Source organism: Engystomops pustulosus, chromosome 10 (assembly GCF_040894005.1).
Source record: "Engystomops pustulosus chromosome 10, aEngPut4.maternal, whole genome shotgun sequence".
Lineage (NCBI taxonomy): Eukaryota > Metazoa > Chordata > Amphibia > Anura > Leptodactylidae > Engystomops > Engystomops pustulosus.
Genome location: NC_092420.1, coordinates 79,451,970 through 79,477,285, shown reverse-complemented (window position 1 = coordinate 79,477,285; position 25,316 = coordinate 79,451,970). Strand labels below are relative to the sequence as shown.

Here is a 25,316-nt window from a genome sequence, read left to right as displayed (position 1 = left end):
CTGCAGTTAAAACTATGTTAGTTGGATCTTGGCATGGAGCTGGCGCTCCGCTGCCAGGCGAGCTTTCGCCAATCCAAGCCCCTGTCTCTAGGCTACTCCCCAAACAGCACTTCTAAGAACCTTTTGTATAAGATCAAGTGTAGTAGCGTTCTTATAAGTTTAGGATATGGCGGGTGAGGGGAATGTAAACAGATGCGCAAGAAGCGCTGAAATAATATTGGTAAATGATAAAAGTTTGCCAGTATATTTTGTGGATAACACAGCAGGGTGGCGACAAAGTTAACAACTTTGATGTGGAATCCATGAAAACAACCCAAATTTCTGCCTGACACACCTCGTTTGATAAGGGGACGATGTATGGAGGCAGCTATATGGACGACTTTTGGAGGTAGCAATGGAGACAACGTGTGGAGGCTGCTATGGAGACAATTTAATTTGGATAGTGCCTGTATGTGGCAGTCCAAAAAAGTTTTCAAACCAGAGGAGCAGGTAGGTGGCCCTCCAGAAAAATGAAATAGATTGAGTGCCTGTATGTGGCAGTCCAAAAAAGTTTTCAAACCAGAGGAGCAGGTAGGTGGCCCTCCAGTAAAATGGAATAGATTGAGTGCCTGTATGTGGCACTCCCAAAAATTGTTTAAAACAGAGGACCGGGTAGGTGGCCCTCCAGAAAAATTGAATAGATTGAGTGCCTGTATGTGGCACTCACAAAAATTGTTTAAAACAGAGGACCGGGTAGGTGGCCCTCCAGAAAAATTAAATGCATAAAGTACTATAGCTAGAGCCAGTGGGCCCTGTCAAAAAATAGCCAGTTTCCTCTGCTTTACTGTACAAAGAGGAGGAGAAGGAGGAAAATGAGGAGGAGGAGGAGTGGATAAATTATTCAGGTTGAGCTTCCTTCACCTGGTGGAGATTGGAAATTATGAGAAATCCAGGCTTTATTCATCTTAATAAGCGTCAGCCTGTCAGCGCTGTCAGTCGACAGGCGTGTACGCTTATCGGTGATGATGCCACCAGCTGCACTGAAAACCCGCTCGGACAAGACGCTAGCGGCAGGGCAGGCAAGAACCTCCAAGGCGTACAGCGCCAGCTCGTGCGACATGTCCAGCTTTGAAACCCAGTAGTTGTAGGGAGCTGTGTGATCATTTAGGACGATGGTATGGTCAGCTACGTACTCCCTCACCATCTTTCTGTAAAGATCAGCCCTACTCTGCCGAGACTGGGGACAGGTGACAGTGTCTTGCTGGGGTGACATAAAGCTGGCAAAAGCCTTGTAAAGCGTACCCTTGCCAGTGCTGGACAAGCTGCCTGCTCGCCTACTCTCCCTCGCTACTTGTCCCGCAGAACTACGCACTCTGCCGCTAGCGCTGTCAGAAGGGAAATACTGTTTCAGCTTGTGCACCAGGGCCTGCTGGTATTCATGCATTCTCACACTCCTTTCCTCTCCAGGGATGAGAGTGGAAAGATTTTGCTTGTACCGTGGGTCCAGGAGAGTGAATACCCAGTAATCGGTGCTGGAATAAATTCTTTGAACGCGAGGGTCACGGGATAGGCAGCCTAGCATGAAATCTGCCATATGCGCCAGAGTACCAACGCGTAAGAATTCACTCCCCTCACTGGCCTGACTGTCCATTTCCTCCTCCTCCAACTCCTCCAACTCCTCTTCTTCTGCCCATACACGCTGAACAGTGAAGGACTCAACAATGGTCCCCTCTTGTGTCTCGCCAACATTCTCCTCCTCTTCCTCCTCATCCTCCTCCACCTCCACCTCCTCCGATATGCGCTGAGAAACAGACCTAAGGGTGCTTTGGCTATCAACAAGGGAATCTTCTTCCCCCGTCTCTTGTGACGAGCGCAAAGCTTCCGACTTCATGCTGATCAGAGAGTTTTTCAACAGGCCAAGCAGCGGGATGGTGAGGCTGATGATGGCGGCATCGCCACTGACCATCTGTGTTGACTCCTCAAAGTTACTCAGCACCTGACAGATATCAGACATCCACGTCCACTCCTCATTGTAGACTTGAGGAAGCTGACTGACCTGACTACCAGTTCTGGTGGAAGTTGACATCTGGCAGTCTACAATCGCTCGGCGCTGCTGGTAAACTCTGGATAACATGGTCAGTGTTGAATTCCACCTCGTGGGCACGTCGCACAACAGTCGGTGAGCGGGCAGTTGGAGGCGGCGCTGCGCTGCCCTGAGAGTGGCACCATCTGTGCTGGACTTCCTGAAATGCGCACAGATGCGGCGCACCTTCGTGAGCAAATCAGACAGATTGGGGTATGTCTTGAGGAAACGCTGAACTATCAGATTTAACACATGGGCCAGGCATGGCACATGTGTCAGTCTGCCGAGTTGCAGAGCCGCCACCAGGTTACGGCCGTTGTCACACACAACCATGCCTGGCTTCAGGTTCAGCGGTGCCAGCCACAGATCAGTCTGCGCCGTGATGCCCTGTAATAGTTCTTGGGCGGTGTGCCTTTTATCGCCTAGGCTCAGCAGTTTGAGCACCGCCTGCTGTCGCTTAGCGACGGCACTGCTGCTGTGCCTAGAGCTACCGACTGATGGCGCCATGCCCACGGATGGTAATTCGGAGGAGGAGGAGGTGGAGGAGGGGTGTGAGGAGGAGGAGGCATAGTAGGCCTGAAACACCTGGACCGAGGTAGGCCCCGCAATCCTCGGCGTCGGCAGTATATGACCAGCCGCAGGGTCAGACTCGGTCCCAGCCTCCACCAAGTTAACCCAATGTGCCGTCAGCGACATATAGTGGCCCTGCCCGGCAGCACTCGTTCACGTGTCCGTGGTCAGGTGGACCTTGTCAGAAACGGCGTTGGTCAGGGCACGGATGATGTTGTCTGACACGTGCTGGTGCAGGGCTGGGACGGCACATCGGGAAAAGTAGTGGCGGCTGGGGACCGAATACCGAGGGGCGGCCGCCGCCATGAGGTTGCGAAAGGCCTCGGTCTCTACTAGCCTATAGGGCAGCATCTCCAGGCTAAGCAATCTGGACATGTGGACATTAAGGGCTTGGGCGTGCGGGTGGGTTGCACTATATTTGCGTTTCCGCTCCAGCGTCTGGGGTATGGAGAGCTGAACGCTGGTGGATGCTGTGGAGGATCGTGGAGGCGACGATGGGGTTTTTGTGGCAGGGTCCTGGGCAGGGGGCTGACTATCAGCTGACACAGGGGAAGGAGCAGTGGTGTGCACGGCCAGAGGTGAACGGGCTTGTTGCCACTGAGTGGGGTGTTTAGCATTCATATGCCTGCGCATACTGGTGGTAGTTAAGCTAGTAGTGGTGGAACCCCTGCTGATCCTGGTTTGGCAAATGTTGCACACCACAGTCCGTCGGTCATCCGGTGTTTCCTTAAAGAACCTCCAGACTTCTGAAAATCTAGCCCTCGCCGCAGGAGCCCTCGCCACGGGAGCTTCACTAGTTGACACATTTGGCGCTGATGCACCAGCTCTGGCCCTGCCTCTCCGTCTGGCCCCACCACTGCCTCTTCAAACCTGTTCTGGTCGAGGACTCTCCTCTGTCTCAGAAGCACTGTGTTCACCCGGCCTATCAACCCAGCTTGGGTCTGTCACCTCATCATCCTCCGATCCCTCAGTCTGCTCCCCCCTCGGACTTCCTGCCCTGACAACAACTTCCCCACTGTCTGACAACCGTGTCTCCTCATCGTCGGACACCTCTTTAGACACTTCTTCCACTACGTCAAGAAGGTCATCATCACCCACAGACTGCGACTGGTGGAAAACCTGGGCATCAGAAAATTGCTCAGCAGCAACCGGACAAGTGGTTTGTGACTGTGGGAAGGGTCCAGAAAACAGTTCCACAGAGTATGCCGGTTCAAATGCCAAATTTTCCTTGGAGGGGGCAGACTGGGGGGGAGGAGGCTGAGGTGCAGGAGCTGGAGGAGTGCCGATTTCGGTGACATGGGTGGACTACGTGGAAGACTGACTGGTGGACAAATTGCTCGAAGCATTGTCGGCAATCCACGACATCTCCTGTTCGCACTGTTCTGGCCTCAACAGTGCTCTACCACGAGTCCCAGTAACTTCAGACATGAACCTAGGGAGTGTAGCTCTGCGGCGTTCCCCTGCTCCCTCATAAGCAGGTGGTGTCTCACCCCGCCCAGGACCACGGCCTCTGACCCCTGCAGTAGTTGGACGCCCATGTCCCCGCCCTCGTCCTCTACCCCTAGCCCTCGGGTTAAACATTTATAAAATGAGAGTTATAACTTTAATTTTTTTTTAACTTTTTTTTGTGTTTTTTTGTTTTTTTTGTGTTTTTTAGTTTTTAAAACCAAACGATGCTATCCTATTGCTATGGCTATTTTCTAGCCAAGTATGAAAGCACACTACTATGCCAGATGAGATGACACTGAGTTATTAAACAAAATAAACGTAAAATAAAAAAGGAAATGGCAGACTGTGCCTAATTGAAATCCAACCCCTAATAAATTTTCCCACTTCGGTCTTTGCAATGGATATGTGCGTCACTAAGCGCAAAACACAGCGGTCGCAAGTCTCACTACAAATTGCTCACAATTTGCTAGTAGATGCACTGCAGCAAGTACAGCCACCAGCAGATTGTAAAAAAAAAAAAAGTAAATGGCAGACTGTGCCTAATTGAAATCAAACCCCTAATAAATTTTCCCACTTTGGTGTTTGAGGTGTATATATGTGTCACTAAGAGCTAAACACAACGGTAGCAAGTCCCCCTGCAAATTCCTCACAATATGGTACTAGCTGCAAATAAAAAAAAAAAAGTAGAACGTTATTGTAGCCCTAAAAAGGGCTGTTGGGTTCCTGGAGAATCACTCCTGCCTAACAGTAAGCTAATAGAACACCCTAACGCTTTCCCTGACCAGCAGCAGCTCTCTCCCTAGCGGCATCCAGACACAGAATGATCCGAGCAGCGCGGCCAGCGGCTAGTCTATCCCAGGGTCACCTGATCTGGCCAGCCAACCACTGCTATCGACGTGTAAGGGTACCACGTCATGCTGGGTGGAGTGCAGAGTCTCCTGGCTTGTGATTGGCTCTGTTTCTGGCCGCCAAAAAGCAAAACGGCGGGAGCTGCCATTTTCTCGAGCGGGCGAAGTATTCGTCCGAGCAACGAGCAGTTTCGAGTACGCTAATGCTCGACCGAGCATCAAGCTCGGACGAGCATGTTCGCTCATCTCTAGTTTATTCCCCTTATATAAATCAAGTAATGTCCTGGAAGATGCATCAGCGGTTCTTGTAATATTCCGGGTGCATATGGGTACAACTATGGTTGGGTTAATATACCCAGACACCCAGAAAACATCATACACGTACAGTATAGTTTACACGCTCGGTGATCTCAGTTCTTGCTGCTCCACTTTTTTCACTTGGCTCCATTATTGGGTTTTTCCTAAAATGGTAACTGACTTCTCTATGTCCCCTCCATTGTCCGAGGTCAGTGGCCAGGACCCAATGGGAGACTCAATGGGAGAGCTGAATAAAGCAACAGAGGCATCAAAGCAGAAGAGACAGCACCAGGTATGTTGACTAATTAAGCCTTGAGTACAGTCAAGTGGGTGGGGGATCACTTTAAGACTCTGGCATCTGATATCTATGACCCAAGGGGGGCACATGCTTACCATGCCAATCATGTCCCTGTTGTTACCTCACTTCGCACAATAGTCTTTCTATGATTACTATGGGGCACATTTACTTACCCGGTCCATTCGCGTTCCAGCGGCGGCTTCTCTGACAAGCGTTCGGGTCTTCCGGCGATTCATGAAGGTCCTGCGCCCGATGTCCACCAGGTGGCGCTGCTGCGCCGAAGTCCGCCGAGGTGCCCCGGAGTTCATCGTCTTCATCGTGGTGCATGTAAGTATGGCACGTGCGACCAATTTTTTTTAAAAAATGCAGCGGTTTTTCCAAATCCATCGGGTTACCGTTCGGCCATGCCCCCCGATTTTCGCCGCGTGCATGCCAGCGCCGATGCGCCACAAACCGATCCCGTGCGCCAAAATCCTGGGGCAATACAGGGAAAATCGGCGCAAATCGGAAATATTCGGGTAACACGTCGGGAAAACGCGAATCGGGCCCTTAGTAAATGACCCCCTATATGTCTATGTCTGTGCATGGGGATTGGGCCTAAGGACACATTGGAGATACACTTTAAGAAAATCTACCATCAAAATGAAGCATGATAATCCAAGGACACTTACCCATAAATCCAGGCAATCAGACTGTGGTAATCTTCTTATATTTGGTATCCATGGCCTCTTTCCTTCTAAAATCTACTTTTAGAATTATGTTAATGAGCCAGAAGATCTCTGTCAGGTCCGTTGATGCCCTTCAGGCACTTTTGCATAATTCTAAACAATGATTTTAGAAGGAAGGAAAAGATGGATAACAAATATAGAAGATGACCCCAGCCTGGTCCTATGAGTAAGGCTACATTCACATGATGTATGCCCGCCGTACTGCGCCCAGGAGAGGAGCAGGGGATGAGCACAGCTCACCCCCGCCCCTCTCCATAGGAATACACAGCGCACGGCGCCGTATTCCGTCAAAAGATAGGACATGTCCTATCTTTCTATGGGCTAGAGAACAGTACAGTGCCGCACGTGTGGGGCACCATGCCGCTCCCGCACGGCGCTGTATATACGTCGGCCATATATACGCCCCCCATTCGTTCGTGTGAATGTAGCCTAAATGGGTATCAGCCGTATTTACATCACACAGCCCTACTACACAACAATGATGGATTTTCCACAATTGCAATCTTGTAGATGACACCCAATGCTAAAGACTAATAACAAATTTACCACAATTCCTATGTGCTGTGAATTCCATGTCCCTCAGGTCAATATACTATAAACCGCGGTGCCCCCTAATGGCAAATACAACTGTGGTTGTAATATTGAATTCTAAATATCCTGCGCTCCATTTCCTCAAAAAAAAAAAAAACCCTCATAAAAGTGTCTCCCAGATTAGATACACGCACAAGAAACCACAAGAAGGGGCCAAAAGCTTCTCCTTGAATCAGATGCAAAACATATCCAAAAACAGCATGGGGGGCATGTATGGAATGAAGTGCTCAAGCATTTTGTCACTTTTCACTCATTGGGCCTGTGTCTAAGATTTGTACAATTTTTGGCAACAGTTTTACAGGATTTTTTTTGTCTCGAATCATGTCTGTGGTTTATTCCTTGTTTATAGACTTTTAGATTTTGTCACCAACTCTTGGTGCAAAAGTTCTCCATTTCCACAGCCACCTCAAAAGAAAGCACCAAATGTGTGACTAAAGTGCATGCGCCAATTTTCTGTTTTACTTTGCACTAGAAAGAACGCATAAACTGCGCCAGTTTTTGTGTCCGACAAGACAGAAAAATGTGCACGAAAAATGGCGTGTTACTGCTTAGTTGGATCGTGCGCCATAATTTTGTTGAACGTGCGCCAGAATTGTGTCCAACGTGCACCAGAATTCTGCAGTATGAACTAAGTGCACCAAAAAAAAAAATGGTGCACACTTCCCGAGCAGAGCAGGGGGATTCTGTGCAACACAATTTATGAATCTGGCGCCCCCTGCGCACTACTCACGGCACTGCACATGGAGCATTTTTGACTGATAAATGTGGACTTTTGTCTGTATCATAAAACGATAATGTATCTTCCTTTTGCCAGGCTCCTCGTGTTTTCTGACTGTAAGGGTTACATGATCAAAATAAATCAAGAAACAAAAGAAAATTAATTTCAGAAAAGAAAATCAATATTAATATACAGCACATAGCGCCAGATCACAACGCTGCGAATATTGATGCCGGGGGCTTAAATGGAGGACACACAAGGCTAAGGAAGGAATTCTTATTGCCATGTTTTGCCTCTTCTAAACTAGTCTCAGAGGATGATTAAATACCCCAAAGTTAATGGTCACCTCATACGATAACGTCCCCTTTAGGTTTGAAATTCTGTGATTAGTAATTCCTTGCTACAACTTTTCTCCAAATCCAAACCTGTGGTAAATTTGTCTATTTAGTTACTATTTTATTGTTGCAACTTTTTTATGGAATGTCTCAAAAATGTCTCACAAATGTCTCATTTCACTTTCCATCTATAAGTTTTCCTTAAAGGGGTTTTACAATAAATATATATACATGCAGACGGTCCCCTACTTAAGGACACCCGACTTACAGACAACCCCTAGTTACAGACGGACCTGACTGCCTCCTGTGACCTTTGGTGAAGCTCTCTGGATGCTTTCCTATAGTCCCAGACTGCAATGATCAGCTGTAAGGTGTCTGTAATGAAGCTTTATTGATAATCCTTGGTCCCATTACAGCAAAAAATTTTGAAACTCCAATTGTCACTGTCTTGTACCTAACCTGGGGACTGCATATATATATATATATATATATATATATATATATATATATATATATGCACATATGCTGAAGCAGAGGAAAGCACCATCTAGAAGTTCACTTTTACGATCTTATCTTTTAATGAACACGTATCTACTTAAAATATCTAAAATTATTTGGGCTTTCTATCTATTTAAGAAATATCCATGTTCTTCTAATGCAGGATATGAATGTGAAGCAAACAATATTACGGCTCTGTGATGTAGAAGATTGCACAGAAACAGACCAAGAAAATGCTAAGACCTGAAATTTTAATCATTTCTTTCAAGTCTTTACTTTGCAGTCCTGGCTCCCCACCAAGCAGCAAACTATTCATGAGGCTTTTTCAATCTTCTTGTCTCGATTTGGCTGCAGATATTTTAACCTATTTGTATTCTGTGTTTGGTGACCCAAACTGTTAGGTTTGTTTGTTCTTAGACTGGAAATCTAGTTTTAAAGTCTCTACAAATTCTGGAACTTACTAAGAAGTGCCATGAAATAATGTGATACTTATGGGGATGGGGCATGAAGGGGTTTTCCAGATTCTGCAGAGGTCGAGGCAAGGGTGTGGCAGAAAATAATGGGGCTTATTTATTAGGGGTTGCAGATCACACTTTCGTCGGACTTTGCATGGCTTTGACAGGTACTGGGGCTCATTTACTTACCCAATCCAGTCGTGATCCCGCGGCGAGTTCTCTGTCATGGATTCGGGTTCTGCCAGGATTCACTAAGTTGTTGCGCCCGATATCCAGAAGGTGTCGCTACTTTGCCGAGTACCGTCGGAGTTCACCTGCTTCTTCCCAGTGCATGTAAGTGCTGATCTTGGGAATCATTTCATTTTTTAAATTCCGCGTTTTTTTCGATGGGTTGTCCGAAGGCCACGCCCCCGATTTCTGCTGCATGAAAGCCGGCGCCAAAATCCGATCACGTGCGCCAAAATCCCGGCAGAATTCGGCGCAAAATGGAAAAATTCGGGAAACCCGACGAAAGTGCACCCACAGAGCCATTAGTAAATGAGCCCCACTGTATATCCAATGCACTTTCGGACAATGCACTTTCGGTGAACTTCACGGACTAGGTAAGTAAATGTGCCCAAATCACATTAAGGCCCCATGGACACAACGGGGGTCATTTACTAAGGGCCCGATTCGCGTTTTCCCGACGTGTTACCCGAATATTTCCGATTTGCGCCGATTGTACCTGAATTGCCCCGGGATTGTGGCGCACACGATCGGATTGTGGCGCATCGGCGCCGGCATGCGCGCGACGGAAATAGGGGGGCGTGGCCGAACGAAAACCCGACGTATTCAGAAAAACTGCCGCATTTAAAAACCGAAAAAGTGTCGCTTGGGGAGCGCTTACCTTCACCTGGTCCGAGGTGGTGCATTCCGGCGCGATGAGATGACTTTCAGCGCAGCAGCGCCACCTGGTGGACGGCGGAGGAACTGCCTTCTTAAATCCCGGCCGGACCCGAATCCAGAGCAGAGAACGCGCCGCTGGATCGCGAATGGACCGGGTAAGTAAATCTGCCCCAACATGTATATACGGCGAGGGGTGATCAGTGCTTATCCCTCCGACTCTGCATTGCGCCCGGGCAAACACATGTCTATGTGAATACACCCTTACACCACTCTGCCTCTTGGTTCCCTACATTGCTCCAATACTTCCATTTCTGCACCCAGCTACAAGTTTTGGGGTCACTAGACCCCAATGAGCCAATGAGTGGACACCTCAAATCATTGGATTTCACTTCTGTTGACCATGAGAGTTCACTTATAACATTTTCCCCAAGTATGAGCAAGACAGTCATCAGCCAAAATGAGACCCCCCTTCAGCCGCACACAGTGCCAAGACTTGCAATAATGGGATCACACTCTGTAACAGTGGGGATCCCAGAGGTCCCAGAGGTAATAGTTTGCTTAATGGGTCTAACTCCTTCAATTTAGCATTCAATACTTAGTTTTGTAGATAAACCCCTAAAGGGAACCTGTTATCAGGAGCCCTTTTTCTGGCTCCCCCATTTCCCCATAGAGAGTAGTGTACACAGTGCCAAAGAGTTTTTATAGTAAACTGGCCTTTTCCACAAAAAAGATAAGTTAGATAAAAAAAAGTTTACCTTTCCTTATGCAGAGCTGTGTCCCTTGTCCCCTGGGAGTGGCCAGTGAATAGCAGGGCAGACAAGTATGACGCCCTAAGGGGGGAGGAGATATGGGGGACATGGGAGTTTTTTTTCTTTTTTTAATTTGAAATTGATGCATGATGGATCGGTCTCCAGAGGGTTGAGGGGGGAGGGGCACTCATTACTGGCCCCTCCCATGGGACTCCGGACAGAACTCTGCGTACAGAAAGGTAAACTTTTATCCAACTACTTTTTTTCAGAAAAAGACAGTTTTACTATAAAAACTCTTTGGCAAAGTGTACACTATTCTCTGTGGGGAGACGGGGGAGCCATAAAAAAGGCTCCTGATGACAGGTTACCTTTAAAAAAAAGATTTTATAGAAAATACATATATTTAGAAACATATACACGCAGTCTGATGGCCTCCTACCTGGCTGTGTCTTGACTCTCCATATTTGCCATTGAGGTTAGTGCGGTGACAGTTCTTGTACCACCAGGCCCCTTTATATGATGAGGCACAATTTGTTACAGCGACATCATTATCTCTGTCCTTGGTGGAGAATGGCCGCCCCTGGTGGTAGGTAAGAGAATCACCTTTGGGAAACAAAAGTTGAATCCAGTTTTTACTTCCAGCGAAGCTCCATTGTGTTTCCATATAGTCATTGAAGGATCAGACACTATTTACATTTTGAAGAATTTAAAGAATGTATGAATATACTACCGGCTCACTACAGGATCAGGACTACAGGTCTGGTACATGCGCAATGAAGTTGTGGTGAAACATGCAGGTCCCAGGAACACCAGAGATGGTTCTGACTTATCAGACTTGATAACAGAGATGATATAGGGTGATCTAAGCCACCCACCTTCGGGTGGTTTAGACACCCAATTCACCCACATAGATTCCCTTTAAAGTCTATAGTGGTCGTTGGGAGCAATACTGCAATTTTACTACAATTCCTGCTAAAAAGTTCATTAAGTATTAAGCCATTGCCTTAGCAGAAGTCTACTCCAGCTCTCAAATAATACAAGTCCCCAAAGGTTTCAATACATCTTCTCTTATTAATAGCATTAAATATAATGCAAAGGCTGTAAAGATAGAAGACACATCAAAGCAAACTTGTCACCCGTTTGCTGGTGAAAGGTTCCAATAGCCTACGCTAGGCTGATTTTAAAAAAATGCCTTTCGTCAGCATGCTGAATCGATTCAGTACTTTTTAAAACGTTATTTCACATTACCTGACTCCCTGCCAGCAGCATAAGGTGAGTCCTAGGGTAAGGGAGACAGCTGCAACAACCTGTGTCTCAGTCTCCTTGATGCATTTCTCCCTCTCCTCCACTCTCAATCAACTCCCTCTGCCCCTCACAGCTCACCACAACAAGCTTCCTGTCATGTGTATTGAGCTGTCGGGGGAGGAAGGAGCTGGATGAATGAGGAGGAGAGGAAGAATGCATCCAGGAGACTGAGACATGGCCTGTTGCATGACTCAATACGTGCTGCTGACAGGGAGTCAGGTAATGTGAAACAAAGTTTTATAAAGTACTGAAAAAAAAAAATTCACAATGCAGACAAAGGCATTTTTTAAATCAGCACAGCATAGGCTATCGGAACCTGTTACCAGCTAAAAATGACGATAGGTTCCTTTTAGATTCCAAGGGAAGTGGAAAGTAAATGGAAGACCATCCGTTCACCTTTTGATTATTGTTTATATTACGCTCTCCTAAAACATAATTGTAATGGAAACCCCTGATGCAGGTGTGAACTGGGCTATAGAACAGCCTTGTGTAGGGTGCGTAGCTACAATAATAGAAATAGTCAATGAACAGAGGTAGCGCTGTTTCTGCTAATGATTTCTAACCTCATATAACACCTTTAGATAAACAATTACTCAACATAAGATGTAGAATGAGCAATATCCCTTATATAGGGCATTGTTTATATACCTGAAGTCCCGTTGTAGTCCCCAATACGCAGTTTGTACATACTTCGCGGATCCCCCACATAAAACTTGTTGTAATAGGCATACACAGACTCTTGGCCGTCGCGCATGTCGATTCTGAGTTCGTAGCGGCCCTGCGATGTTATCTGGTGCAGCGTATCCAGTCCTGAAGAAGGAGAAACATTGGATAATAATCTTTCAGATGTTCCTATACGTCTTTGCACAACTTTTTTTTTTTCCAAATCTGTTTGTTCCTATCTAATTTACATCTATTATTAGAATATTAAAAAAAAAAAAACCTGAAATATCCGCATCATAATAGAGATGTAATTTCGCCGAGAAATGTCTCAGAATAATAAAATTGAATGACTACTATTAAGCCTGATGTGAGGGAGCGTCTCTCTGCAGAATAGTAATATTAATAATAGCTGTCTTAGGCTTTGGCGCTGCCAGCTTTCACATAGGGAAAGTAATTATAGCTGATGTGGCATCTGACGCTCTCATTCTTGTCACTTGCACAGAACAATATTCCCTTTTCGCCGTCTTCTTGCAGAGTTGTATTTCATATGAGGTTAGTACAAATTTTTTTTGGGGGGGCTTGGAAAATGCCTTCAAGGGGAGCCGCGTCTCTGGAAGTAATTCATCCATTGCTCTTGCGGATGAAGAAAGGTCACAATTCATATGGATGTGCAGAGTTTTGCTCATTAGACTTGTCGGTCACATATAGTTATCATTTTATACTGTTTCCTTAAGATGTTGCTAAGCCTGAGCTCAGAGATATGAGTTTAATGTTTGGTGAGGTCAGGAACTGGTCAGGTTTCTGCCACCGGGGTCCAGTCTCCACATTACTGGACCTGTAAATGGTGCATATTGATGTGCTAAAAATCAATGGTGTACTGTGAAGACAATCCTGGGTCCCAACTGGGTCAACCATTGTTATTTCGTCAAAAATTGTAAGATTGGATGTGGACCATTCCATTCAATGGGGCAGATTTACTTACCCGGTCCATTCGCGATCCAGTGGTGCGTTCTCTGCGCTGGATTCGGGTCCGGCCGGGATTCATTAAGGTAGTTCCTCCGACGTCCACCAGGTGGCGCTGCTGCGCTGAAGTTCCCCGGAATACACTCAAGTTCACCGGCCTATTCCTGGTGAAGGTAAGTGCAAGCTCCGCGACACTTTTCTTTTTTTAAATGGGGCGGTTTTTCAGAATCCGTCATGTTTTAGTTCGGCCACGCCCCCGATTTCCGTCGCGTGCATGCCAGCGCCGATGCGCCACTATCCGATCGCGTGCGCCAAAATCCCGGGGCAATTCAGGGGAAATCGGCGCAAATCGGAAATATTCGGGTAACACGTCGGGAAAACGCAAATCGGGCCCTTAGTTAATGACCCCCAATGTCTACTAGGCAAGGTCTTATCTCGATTATCTTCAACAGTCCCATACTTGGAGAAGTAGGTAACATGCATTCAGATGCCTCCATAATCGGGAACCAATGATTTTTGTTTTAGTGTTCAGACAGGTCCCGGTGGTTGGACCTTTACCAACTCTACATTTACCATCCACCCAGTACATAGGGGATACATTTTTGCAGTGGGATCAACCCCAGAATGATTTGGCCTTTACCAATCCTACATTTATCACCCATCCAGTGGATAGGTCCCAATATCTGTAATGGGAACATCACTTTAAGTCATAAGAACCATAGGGGAGCTATGGCTACCTATTTTAGTGATCAGACAGGTCTTAGCAATCAGCTCTTTACCAATACCACTTTTCCAGAGATCAGATAGGTCCTAGTGATCGGATCTATACCAAACCCACATTTATGCCCTTTCCAGTTGGTTGTTGATTTATTTGTAGTGGGATCACCCCTAGAATGGTCAGACCTTCACAAATTCTACATTTATTATTGGTGATATAAGTTTTCAGCAGGATCACCCCTCTGATGGTTGGACCTTTACCAAAACCACATCTCTCACCGATGCAGAGGATTTGTGATTTGTTTGTAGTGGGATCAGCCATCCAGTAGCCAGGCCTTTACCAAAAATAGATTTAGCACCGATCCAGTAGATCAGTTATATGTTTGTAGTGGGATCAACCATCCACTGGGTGGACCTTTACCAAAACCACTGTTACATCTATGTCGGCATCTTCGTCACTTTGTGCAGGGAAACTGAGGACACACTAATTTTGTATTTGTCTCTTTTCTATGTGTCTCTCTTTCTTTGCAGATTTTCTCTGGGTCAGAAACAGAAACAGAAACACTGTGACTGATGGGACTATGATCCAATCACCTGGGTTCTGTCTGTCTTTAAAGATCCTATGTCCAGGATTTTCCCCTGCCAGTTCACTTTGCCTGATTCTCTGTTCTATGTCTATTCTGCTCTATTACCTGTACTTCTGGTTACTCGACTTTGGTTCTCATTTTGCGACTATCCCTTTTATCTGTGATTTTGTACCTTATATGCTATCTCTGTTGTGACCTGGGTCGCTCGTTATTTTTTGTGTTATTTGTCTAATTGTCCTGTTACTTGTCCCGACTTTGTTGCAGGGAGGGATTGACGCTAAGTTACTGGCCACTAGTTAGGGTTGACCCAGTTAGCAGGTGGGTAACAGTTTGGGGGCTCAGTTTTATGGTTCACTGTCCTTGTCTGGCTATCACATATCCACTGGATGGACAATAAATCTTTGTGATAGTATCACCCTTTTAAATATCAATTAAATACTGGTGAGTTATCATCTCTACACCTACTTTACTGGCAGCACATATGAGATATCTATCTGATCTGAAATGATAGCTAGTGATATCTATTGTGTTTTTAAAGCCTTTAGAAGTGTGATGTACAGAAAATTGCTTAACATCATCTGTAAAATGACACATTGGCAACAGGAGGCAAATTACAAACAATAAAGCCGGATCGTATACACACAGGATAGAGCTTGGGAGAGGACAAGAAGGCGTAGATTAGGGCCACCACTGATTAAGTATTTTCCAGTTAATGCTTGTAAAGCTCCATGTGGTGAAGTAATTGCCATGACTATGACGATTCAGCAGCAGGGAATAATCTCACGTCTCTTTACACCTACATCCTTAAATCCATTCCTTTAAGTGGGCATTCAATCTTAAAATTGCTTAGGCAAGAATACAGGCAATCTTGGTAGTCCTAGTGTATCTATCAATGGTTAAATCCGTCTTTTGTTTTACTTGCCTCCTGCTGCTCGAGTTTTCTGTCCCCCAGCATATAATACATACACTAAAGCTAGAGGAGGGCACAGTTATCCAAGAATTTCATATCTTTATGAAAGAGCAGGAATAATTAATTGAAGGCTAATATTTCCAATATCATAATGACAACTCAATAGTATTTTAGTTTTTTTACATTTTTTTTTAAAGATACAAAAAGTAAAAAGAAAAAAACAAAAGTGATACGCTTCCATTCCTGTCACCCCTTCTCGAACAAGTAGAGGGCATCAGGGTCTCTGTTTATTAACCCTTCCTGATGCACTGGGATATGTAACACAGTGCTGGCGTCATCTTCTGTCGGCAGAAAGAGTCTTAGCAGTCGTTGACTTTCTCTCTGTGTTTGTGTGTGTGTGTGAACTGTGGCTAATGTTGCTGGCTGTATTGGGACTGATTGCAGTACACCCAGTTCCTCTGCAGCTCCTCTGGTCCAGAAGCAGGTTAACTAGCTGTGATGGACAGATCTCTGCTCCATCATCATCTAGGACGGATGCTCTCTCACTATTTAGATTCTATTCACAGCTAGCTTGATGCTTGTTATATTTCTAGCTCAGCTTTCTCCTCAGTTCCCTCCTTATTCTTCCATTATTTCTGGTTTTCCGATCTTGGCTTTCGTATCTTTGACTATCCCTTCTGATGATTTTGTGCTGTGTTTACTATCTTCATTGTGAGCCAAACCCTTGGCCTTTTATGTTGCTTGTTTGTGAGTCTGCATGGTGACCTAGGGAGGGATTGTTTTCGTGGTTTTCCAGTATCACCTAGGATACACTGAGGCAAGCATTCTGGTGACAGTTTGGGGGGCCCAATTTAGGGCCCACTGTCCCATCTATCCTAACTTACTCAGAGTCCCCATTATAGAAAAGGGTTACAGTGACGTTCTACCTAAGCCAGTTATGGGCTAAACAGTCATTTCCTGTACAATAGGAAGAGGAAATAGAGACCAGGAAGTGTCGGAGGGGAGTGGTTACATGAATATTACTCTACTTCAGCTTATTTTTAGAGATTCTAGTGCCTGGTAATCCTGTTAGCACTGAGGCTTCATACTTGTGTTATTAAAAATATGGACATTTTTGAGCAGGGTTTAACCAGCTCCACAGACTATCCAGTGGATTAATTCTCTGACAAAATAATGAACCCAAAGTTCCAGTAAAGCACTCCCATATATCCCTAAAACATGCAACTTTCATAAACGAATATTTGTAATTGTAATTTGCTTACCCAACCAAAATTCATCTTCAAGGTTCCCAAAGCCAACTCGATAGTCAGACCACTTACGGAAGAAGTCTGTAAGTCCATTCTGACGCCTTTGAAAAACCTGAAAGTCATAAAACTCACGTTTGAAAAGTAAACTATATCATTGTATGTACTAACAATACTCTAAGGATGGATTAGCGCCATTAACTGGCTGGATGACAAAATGGCCGCCTTATCTATTTGCAAGTCATTTTATCACAACACTGCCAGAAGAAAGTGCGCATCATGCTGAGAGGACTCATTCAGGAGACTATTTCCTTCCTGGTAATGAAAATGCTCCTGTCCTCTATAATATTGTACAGTAATGAGCTTCATGTACCGATCTGGAAATGAGGAGCTCAGCAGGATGTTGACATTACGGGCAGGAACAGAATATTGTGTTCAGGCAGAACCCTAATTTCGAAGGCAGTAAATCGTGACATAGGAGTATGTTGAACTCCCAATGGGACTTGGAACATTAGGATATGATACAGTATGTTTATGGGGAGTCCTACTGAAAGTGATCTCTGTCCGTAAGTTATGGGTATGAATGGTCAGTCATAAACTATAGAGAAGTGTTCAGGTGAAGGTGAGAAGGGTGCTGGAATAGGATTGGGGCCACCATTCATTTTTGCCTTAGACAGGCTAAACCAATGATACCTCAGCACCTCTGAATACAGTACATGCCAACTTTAAAAAAAAAAAAAATATGGTTGTTGAATTTTTTTGTCCCTATATTGACCCCTTACTCAACTGGAAACAAGTTGAGCAAACCACACCACAACCCTAATTTTGGCCAGGACAAGATGGTTGTTAAAAATTAAAGGGGTTGTCTGCTTTAAGTACATTTCAGAAAACAATTGATATTGGTATAACATTTTCCAATAGACTTTCTGTATCAATTCTTCACGGTTTCCAAATTATCTGCTTGCTCTCATACAACAGGAAGCTTCAACATTTACTTCCTGTAGATAAACACCGGTCTGTGGTCATGTGATGTCACACAGGTGCACGGCTCGTTATATCACACAGTGTAATCAGAGCTGTGTGATTCCAGCCACACACCTGATTGACATTGCATGACCAAGGATCGGTGTTTATCCACAGGAACTAAACATAGAAGCTTCCTATAAAAAGACAACAAGCAGAGATCTAAAAAACTGTATGGAAATATACAGAAAGTATTCAATGACTTTTCATTACACAAACAATATTAATTATTTGTTGTAATGTGCTTAAAGAGGACCTGTCACCTAAATTTTCGGCACTAGGAGCTGCTTACTAAAGCAAGCAGGTCCTAGTGCTTGATTAAACGCCGCAGTGTTAGAGTGATAGCGTTACCGGAAACCTCCGATAACGCTATCAAACACTGCGGCGGGGTACAGTGTAATCATCAGACCGCTTGCAAAGCGGTCCGATGTATTCATGAGGGGGCAGTCCCGGGCACTGCCTCTTCCCCAGACCGCCCCGCTCGCTCCATAGGCCGGCATTGACTGCCGCGCGCTAGGCGGCAGTCACCGCCCCTAGCCACGCCCCAACCCCGCCCCCTCATGAATACTTCGGACAGCTTTGCAAGCTTTCCGACAATTACATTGTACCCCGCCGCAGTGTTTGATAGCGTTACCGGAGGTTTCCGGCAATGCTATCACTCTAACACTGCGGCGTTTGTTCAAGCACTATAGTAAGCAGCTCCTAGTGCCGTTAAATTGGGTGACAGGTCCTCTTTAAAGTGGACAACCCCTTTAAGAAAAATCTTGTAAATTTTACTGGTGTCCCCTTAAAATGTGCAGGTGAAGTTGTAAGGGCTCTGAGGCCTGCACATTGACCCCCTTATGGGTACTACTTCATAGACTTTCATTTTGGCTGTTGCATGGACTATAAGGATGGACATCTCAGTTGTATGATAAATGGTAAATCAAGCATTGGGGAAAGGTCTTCATTTAAACATAAAGAACATTTTGTGATTACTGTTTTCAATAATGGAATAAAATAAATAAATGGAAGGTTTCCCTTCTCCAGGACTTACAATCCATCCGCCATCATCAGTGGTCATGTCACAGAATACTGGGACACTTTGGCTCTGGTCGCCATTGATGTAGATGGTATAGACGCCGCTCTGGGTATCTCCATTTATAAGATGTTGTGCACAGTCTTGTGGGAAGGCGAACACTCTCCCTCCTAAAAAGGATTAAAAAAAAGTATAATAACAGTGTTGAATGTATAGATTATCCATATAACCTATTGAAATATGGAAATTTAGACTGTGCCCTCTCAAGTTACAACCCTGACTATAACATATAAAGAAACTTGCCGTATAGTGCTCTATCTGCAGGAAGCAAATTATAGAGCAGGAGGAGATGAGCAGATTGTATATAGTGTCCTATCTCCAGGCAGCAGGTTACAGAGCAGGAGGAGCTAGGCAGACAGTACTTAGTGTCCTAACTGCAGGCAGCATGTTACAAAGCAGAAGGAGTTGAGCAGATTGTATTTAGTGTCCTATCTGTAGGCAGCATGTTATAGAACAGGAGGAGCAGAGCATATTGTATTTAGTGTCCTATCTGTAGGCAGCATGTTATAGAACAGGAGGAGCTGAGCATATTATATTTAGTGTCCTATCTGTAGGCAGCATGTTATAGAACAGGAGGAGCTGAGCAGATTGTACATAGTGTCCTAACTGCAGGCAGCATGTTATAGAACAGGAGGAGCTGAGCAGATTGTACAGTGTCCTATCTGTAGGCAGCATGTTGTAGAACAGGAGGAGCTGAGTAGATTGTACATAGTGTCCTAACTACAGGCAGCATGTTATAGAACAGGAGGAGCTGAGCGGATTGTACAGTGTCCTATCTGTAGGCAGCATGTTGTAGAACAGGAGGAGCTGAGCAGATTGTACATAGTGTCCTAACTGCAGGCAGCATGTTATAGAACAGGAGGAGCTGAGCGGATTGTACAGTGTCCTATCTGTAGGCAGCATGTTGTAGAACAGGAGGAGCTGAGCAGATTGTACATAGTGTCCTATCTGCAGGCAGCCTGTTATAGAGCATGAGGAGCTGAGCAGATTGTATATAGTGTCCTATCTGTAGGCAGCATATTATAAAGCAGGTGGAGCTGAGCAGATTGTACATAGAGTGTAATCTGCAGGGGGCATGTTATAGAGCAGGAGGAACTAAGCACAGTGTTCATAGTGTCCAATCTGCAGACAGCATGCATGCTCAGACAAAGAATGCAGCCTATCATTAAACGTGTTTTCGCACGAAACAAGTTAGGCCCTATCCACAGGATAGCGCCTCACTTGCTGATCGTTGGGGGTCTCAGTGATGAGACCCCCATAGATCAGAAGAACAGGGGTCCGATAAGGTCAAATGTACTCCAGTCAGACCTCTCGTCATTCCCCGAGATGACTGGAGAATCAGGCAGTGCGAATGGCTGCTTCGGTCATCACGGGGAGTGATGAGGGGTCCAACTGAAGTACATCAGACCCCATTCTCATGATCTGTGGGGTCCCATCACTGAGACTCCACCAATCAGCAAGTTAGACTCCAGCTATCCTGTGGAAAGGGCTTAATTTGTTTTGTGGGAAAACCCCTTTAAGTAAGACTGTGGATTAAACCTGTTGGGGTCAACCCCAGAGGTGTAGCCTTCAGCTCCCAAACCCCAATTCAACATCTGTATAAGAGACTGCATCTACCATATATCTTTTATGAGTGTCTTATGTTGATTTGGGCCCCATTTAGCTACAGGGGATCCCATGGGGGTAGCGACTGCACCTCAAAACCATCTGCTCCAACACATTGGGGGTCATTTACTAAGGGCCCGATTCGCGTTTTCCCGACGTGTTACCCGAATATTTCCGATTTGCGCTGATTTTCCCTGAATTGCCCCGGGATTTTGGCGCACACGATCGGATTGTGGCGCATCGGCGCTGGCATGCACGCGACGGAAATCGGGGGGCGTGGCCGAGCGAAAACCCGACGGATTCGGAAAAACCGCCGCATTTAAACAAAAAATCTGTCGCGGAGCTTGCACTTACCTTCACTCAGCCCGAGCCGGTGAACTCCAGTGCATCCCGATGCTTTTCAGCGCAGCAGCGCCACCTGGTGGACGGTGGAGGAACTACCTTAATGAATCCCGGCCGGACCCGAATCCAGCGCAGAGAACGCGCCGCTGGATCGCGAATGGGCCGGGTAAGTAAATCTGCCCCATTGGGTTCATGGAAATTATTAGCAAATTATATCTAAGAGAGAACAATAAGTCTGTCTATTCAATAGGAACCAAGTCATGCCTCAAATGATACATCATATAACGTCTGTAAAGATATAATAATTATCATTATAAGATTAATAGAATTCACAGTCAATTCCAGTCTTTTAGCAGAAAGTAATCACGGCTTTAGAAAGTGACTGAGGACCCCATACACGTCTCTGTACTTAAGAAGAGCTTTCCTTCGGGAATGTCCTTAAGAAGAAACTTGACAGCCGCATTATACAAGAAAACGTTCGACAGATGATTTATCTTTTGTGCCACTGAGAAAAACTGACCTGTGGTGAACATTGTATGAACGATAGCGCTGCGTTCTCCATCCTGAACTGACAGGATAGTGACATTGTATTCCGTGCTCTCCAGAAGACCCTCCAGGCGGATCCATGTGTCCTCGGCATCCACAATCAGTTCCTAACACAGTGACAGATAAATCACACGGTACCCGGGACAGGTCTCAGGAACAAACCAAAATTTCATAAAAATTTAAATACACATCCCATACACATCTGTGATTGGCACCGAGCTGTTGATCAATTTGGCGTTCGTTTTGTCAAAATCCATCTACCCATTAGAAAGATACAGCCCCAAGAAGTTTATATGTGAATAAGTTCAAACTAGCCAAGTGGGCGGTAACCTTTAAGTTCCTCTGGGGTGTTACCGCCCCCTTGGATGATAAAACTTGTTGGCATATCAACTTCCAGGGGTCATATTTTTTAACAGGTGGATGGTTTTTTTTAAAAAACAGACACTTAAGTGATGAGGGAGACGTGGCAATGAAGTGCGGTATAGCATTCAATGTTTGGTACAACATTTGGCTGTCTAGAAGTAAGATACTGATCTGCAAAGTCAAAATTTAGAGGAGTGATACCGAAAACTAAAACTGGTGAGATACTTTGTATAGAAAAGCCAATGAACACCTATACACATCTCTTTGCTACAAATCGCTCGAATACATAAAATTGTTTATGAATTGAAATTCATAAAGAATTGTTTGTATTGTATTTGAGCAATTTGTAGCAATGTTTCGACTCTGAAGAGACTTGTATAGGTGTTGAAAATTTAGAGGCATGCCTGGTCATTGTCTGTCTGACAGACTATGGAAATTAAGGAATCATATTCCTAAGGGAGGCTTAAAAACTAAGACAAGATTACAATATTCTAAGATTCTAAGATCATTTGACATCAACCTTAAAGGAAACCTACCACTACGGATCTGGTAGGTGCATCCAACGAATATAAGGATAGCCCTTTTTAGGGCTAATCCTTTACTCCCCTCTTTCTTTTCTTTAATCAGGATAATATGCAAATTTTCTAAAGAGGCTACTGGGGCGTGGAGTAGCCGGAGCTGAGGCTACACGTCATGGCGACTCCACGCCCCAGTAGCCTCTTTGATCCTCCTACCCAGACATATTCGGCGTGCAGCTACTTGTCCACGAAGAACATGCGCAGAACACAGGCCAGTGGCTGCGCGATCTTCTGCTCCAAAGCCGGAGCTACTGCGCATGCGCAGGACTCCGGCTTCACGGACAAGTGTGCTCAGCTCCTTGTAGCTGCACGCTGAAGATGTCTGTGTAGGAGAATCAAAGAGGCTACTGCGGCCTGGACTAGCCATGCGGCGTAGCCACAGCTCCGGCTACTCCATGCCCTAGTAACCTCTATAGAAAATTTTCATATTATCCTGATTAAAGATTAGAAAAGATAATGGGAGAGTAAAGGATTAGCCCTAAATGGTCTATCCTTACATACGTTAGATGCACCTACCACCGGATCTACCATAATAGGTAGATCCGTAGTGGTAGGTTTCCTTTAAGTCCCAGGGGACACACCCGATTCTTGTTGTCCTGATGTTAATCAGGGTCTTGCTGGATCTGTTCATGGATCTCCTCATTATCACAAGTGGGGTTGTTGCTGTTATCAGGCTTCTATGCTTTTTATGTTGGTTTTTGCTCATAACTATTTGTGACTTTTGTTATTGTGCTACTGACTCGATCTGAATTCCTTGCTGACATGTAAGCAGGCTATTATGACTAGAACAGAAGACAGGTGTGCTGACTGGCCACTTACCTTTCTCGACCCATTAGTAGATTTGTAAGTCAGAATGTAATTCTCAATGGGAGAAACAGGAGCCTGCCATGAAAGTAGGGCACTTGTTCTGGACACCTCGGTGGCTGTCAAGTTTGCAGGGGCATCCAAAACTAGAGCAAGAGGAAATTCAATTAACCCTTCAATATATCATACTTGTCATATTGTTCTTTAGACATCCATCTCCTTATTCTATAAATTACAAAATTAATGGGCCTTTTCAGTTTTTTTTCAGGAAGTATTTCAAGGGGTGGATTAAAAGTACATTAGCGATATTTCTTTCCCATTGTGATCCATAATTCACATCATGTTCACATCATGATGGCCTGTAGACCCTTGTGACTGTGATGGCCTGTAGACCCTTGTGACTGTGATGGCCTGTAGACCCTTGTGACTGTGATGGCCTGTAGAGCCTTGTGACTGTGATGGTATGTAGACCCTTGTGGCTGTGATGGCCTGTAGACTCTTGTGACTGTGATGGTATGTAGACCCTTGTGGCTGTGATGGCCTGTAGACCCTTGTGGCTGTGATGGCCTGTAGACCCTTGTGACTGTGATGGCCTGTAGAGCCTTGTGACTGTGATGGTATGTAGACCCCTGTGGCTGTGATGGCCTGTAGACCCTTGTGGCTGTGATGGCCTGTAGACCCCTGTGGCTGTGATGGCCTGTAGACCCCTGTGGCTGTGATGGCCTGTAGACCCCTGTGGCTGTGATGGCCTGTAGACCCCTGTGGCTGTGATGGCCTGTAGACCCCGTTGGCTGTGATGGCCTGTAGACCCCTGTGACTGTGATGGTTTGTAGACCCTTGTGTGGTGACCACTGGCCATACTTTCTTTCAGGTTTTCCAGTAGGCCCTCACAGTCCCTGTAAAGTGGGCTAATCGCCAAGGTATTTTGGGTACCTTATGTGCCAGAAACATTCTGAAAAAGATGTATGTATGGCATATTCACTGCCCACGCCCCAAAAGAGGGCATGTCAAGCTATCTAAATGGGTGTGACTAAGGCCTATTGCACACAAACGTTGTATGCACTGGGGCCAAAAACAACGGGCCAATGGTTGCCTTGTTGAATCCCTTGTGTCATCCAAGAAAAGACTGCAAGAGACACAAATTTGGCAGGATTTGGACCTTCTCTATTTTTTGCAGCTCTGGGCAGTCAGCTCATACACGAGGTTGCAGAAGCCATGGCCATGTGCATGTACCCATAGAAATAAAATTCAAACAATGGCTGGTACACGTCCGCTTTTTACCAGAAGAGGTTACTAAATGTTGGCAAATATGTTGTAGACATCACTAGCAAAATACATCATTTGAACTTGTGAGCAAAAAGTTTAATTGTTTCCCTGAGCACATATAAGACAAATACTATCAAGATAATTTTCACATATTCGGAGATTTTTCAATTCTCTAATACAATCCCATTTTGGGAATTGATTTGCTTTCTACATAAAATACACAAAAACTTTGCTCTTGCCCATTTAGCCCACCCAATCTTCTCCTCAGTCATTGGATGCCATTAGTTTCAATGCCACTCTGCCCTGGAATAACACAATCACAGAGCGGCCCTGGTGGATTTATGCAGAACATATGTCATTTTGCTCTCAATCATGGCCAAACAAGGTAGTTTAAGTGTCGCTTATCATCAGCCTATCTATATATTTTGTCAATTTTTCATCTCTTATGTGTCAGAAAACTGGCAGGAGTCAGCAAAGAGCAGACAAAATATTTTCTCCGGCATTTCCAACCATGTTCTTTTCTGTCTGCTGGTTGGAGCTCGACAAACTTTTCGGGCTATTTCTGCAGGAATAATCCTGATTAACGTCAGCCTTATTTTCTCCCTGACGTGGCTTGAAAAATTGCCCTCATCACCTTGCATAAAGCCCTCGATAATTGCCCAATTTATCGTTTTCTTTTTGCCCCATTGAAAAGGAATGGTGCGATAGGAGCCCATTTCTTAACTGCCTTATTGGCGGCTATGTGCTCCGCTACATTGAACGGATTAGCATAGCATTAATAGTGTGTATCTCAGCAGTGACTCGCAGATTTCTCCGAGGTGTCTTTCCCACGTATATGA

The 25,316-nt window shown here is 45.3% G+C and overlaps 1 protein-coding gene across 2 annotated transcripts in view; it reads right to left on the bottom strand.

Moving 5' to 3' along the window:
• The window catches only part of TNR (tenascin R), a 334,017-nt gene that overhangs the window by 13,240 nt on the left and 295,461 nt on the right, over window positions 1-25,316 (bottom strand). For both annotated transcript variants that reach the window (XM_072128599.1, XM_072128600.1), the window contains exons 16-21: window positions 23,227-23,357; window positions 21,441-21,573; window positions 18,932-19,083; window positions 16,891-16,987; window positions 12,437-12,598; window positions 10,923-11,086 (exon numbers count right to left, since the gene is read on the bottom strand). In XM_072128599.1, coding sequence (XP_071984700.1) covers window positions 10,923-11,086; window positions 12,437-12,598; window positions 16,891-16,987; window positions 18,932-19,083; window positions 21,441-21,573; window positions 23,227-23,357 — 839 coding nt within the window. The remainder of the gene's footprint in view (window positions 1-10,922; window positions 11,087-12,436; window positions 12,599-16,890; window positions 16,988-18,931; window positions 19,084-21,440; window positions 21,574-23,226; window positions 23,358-25,316) is intronic.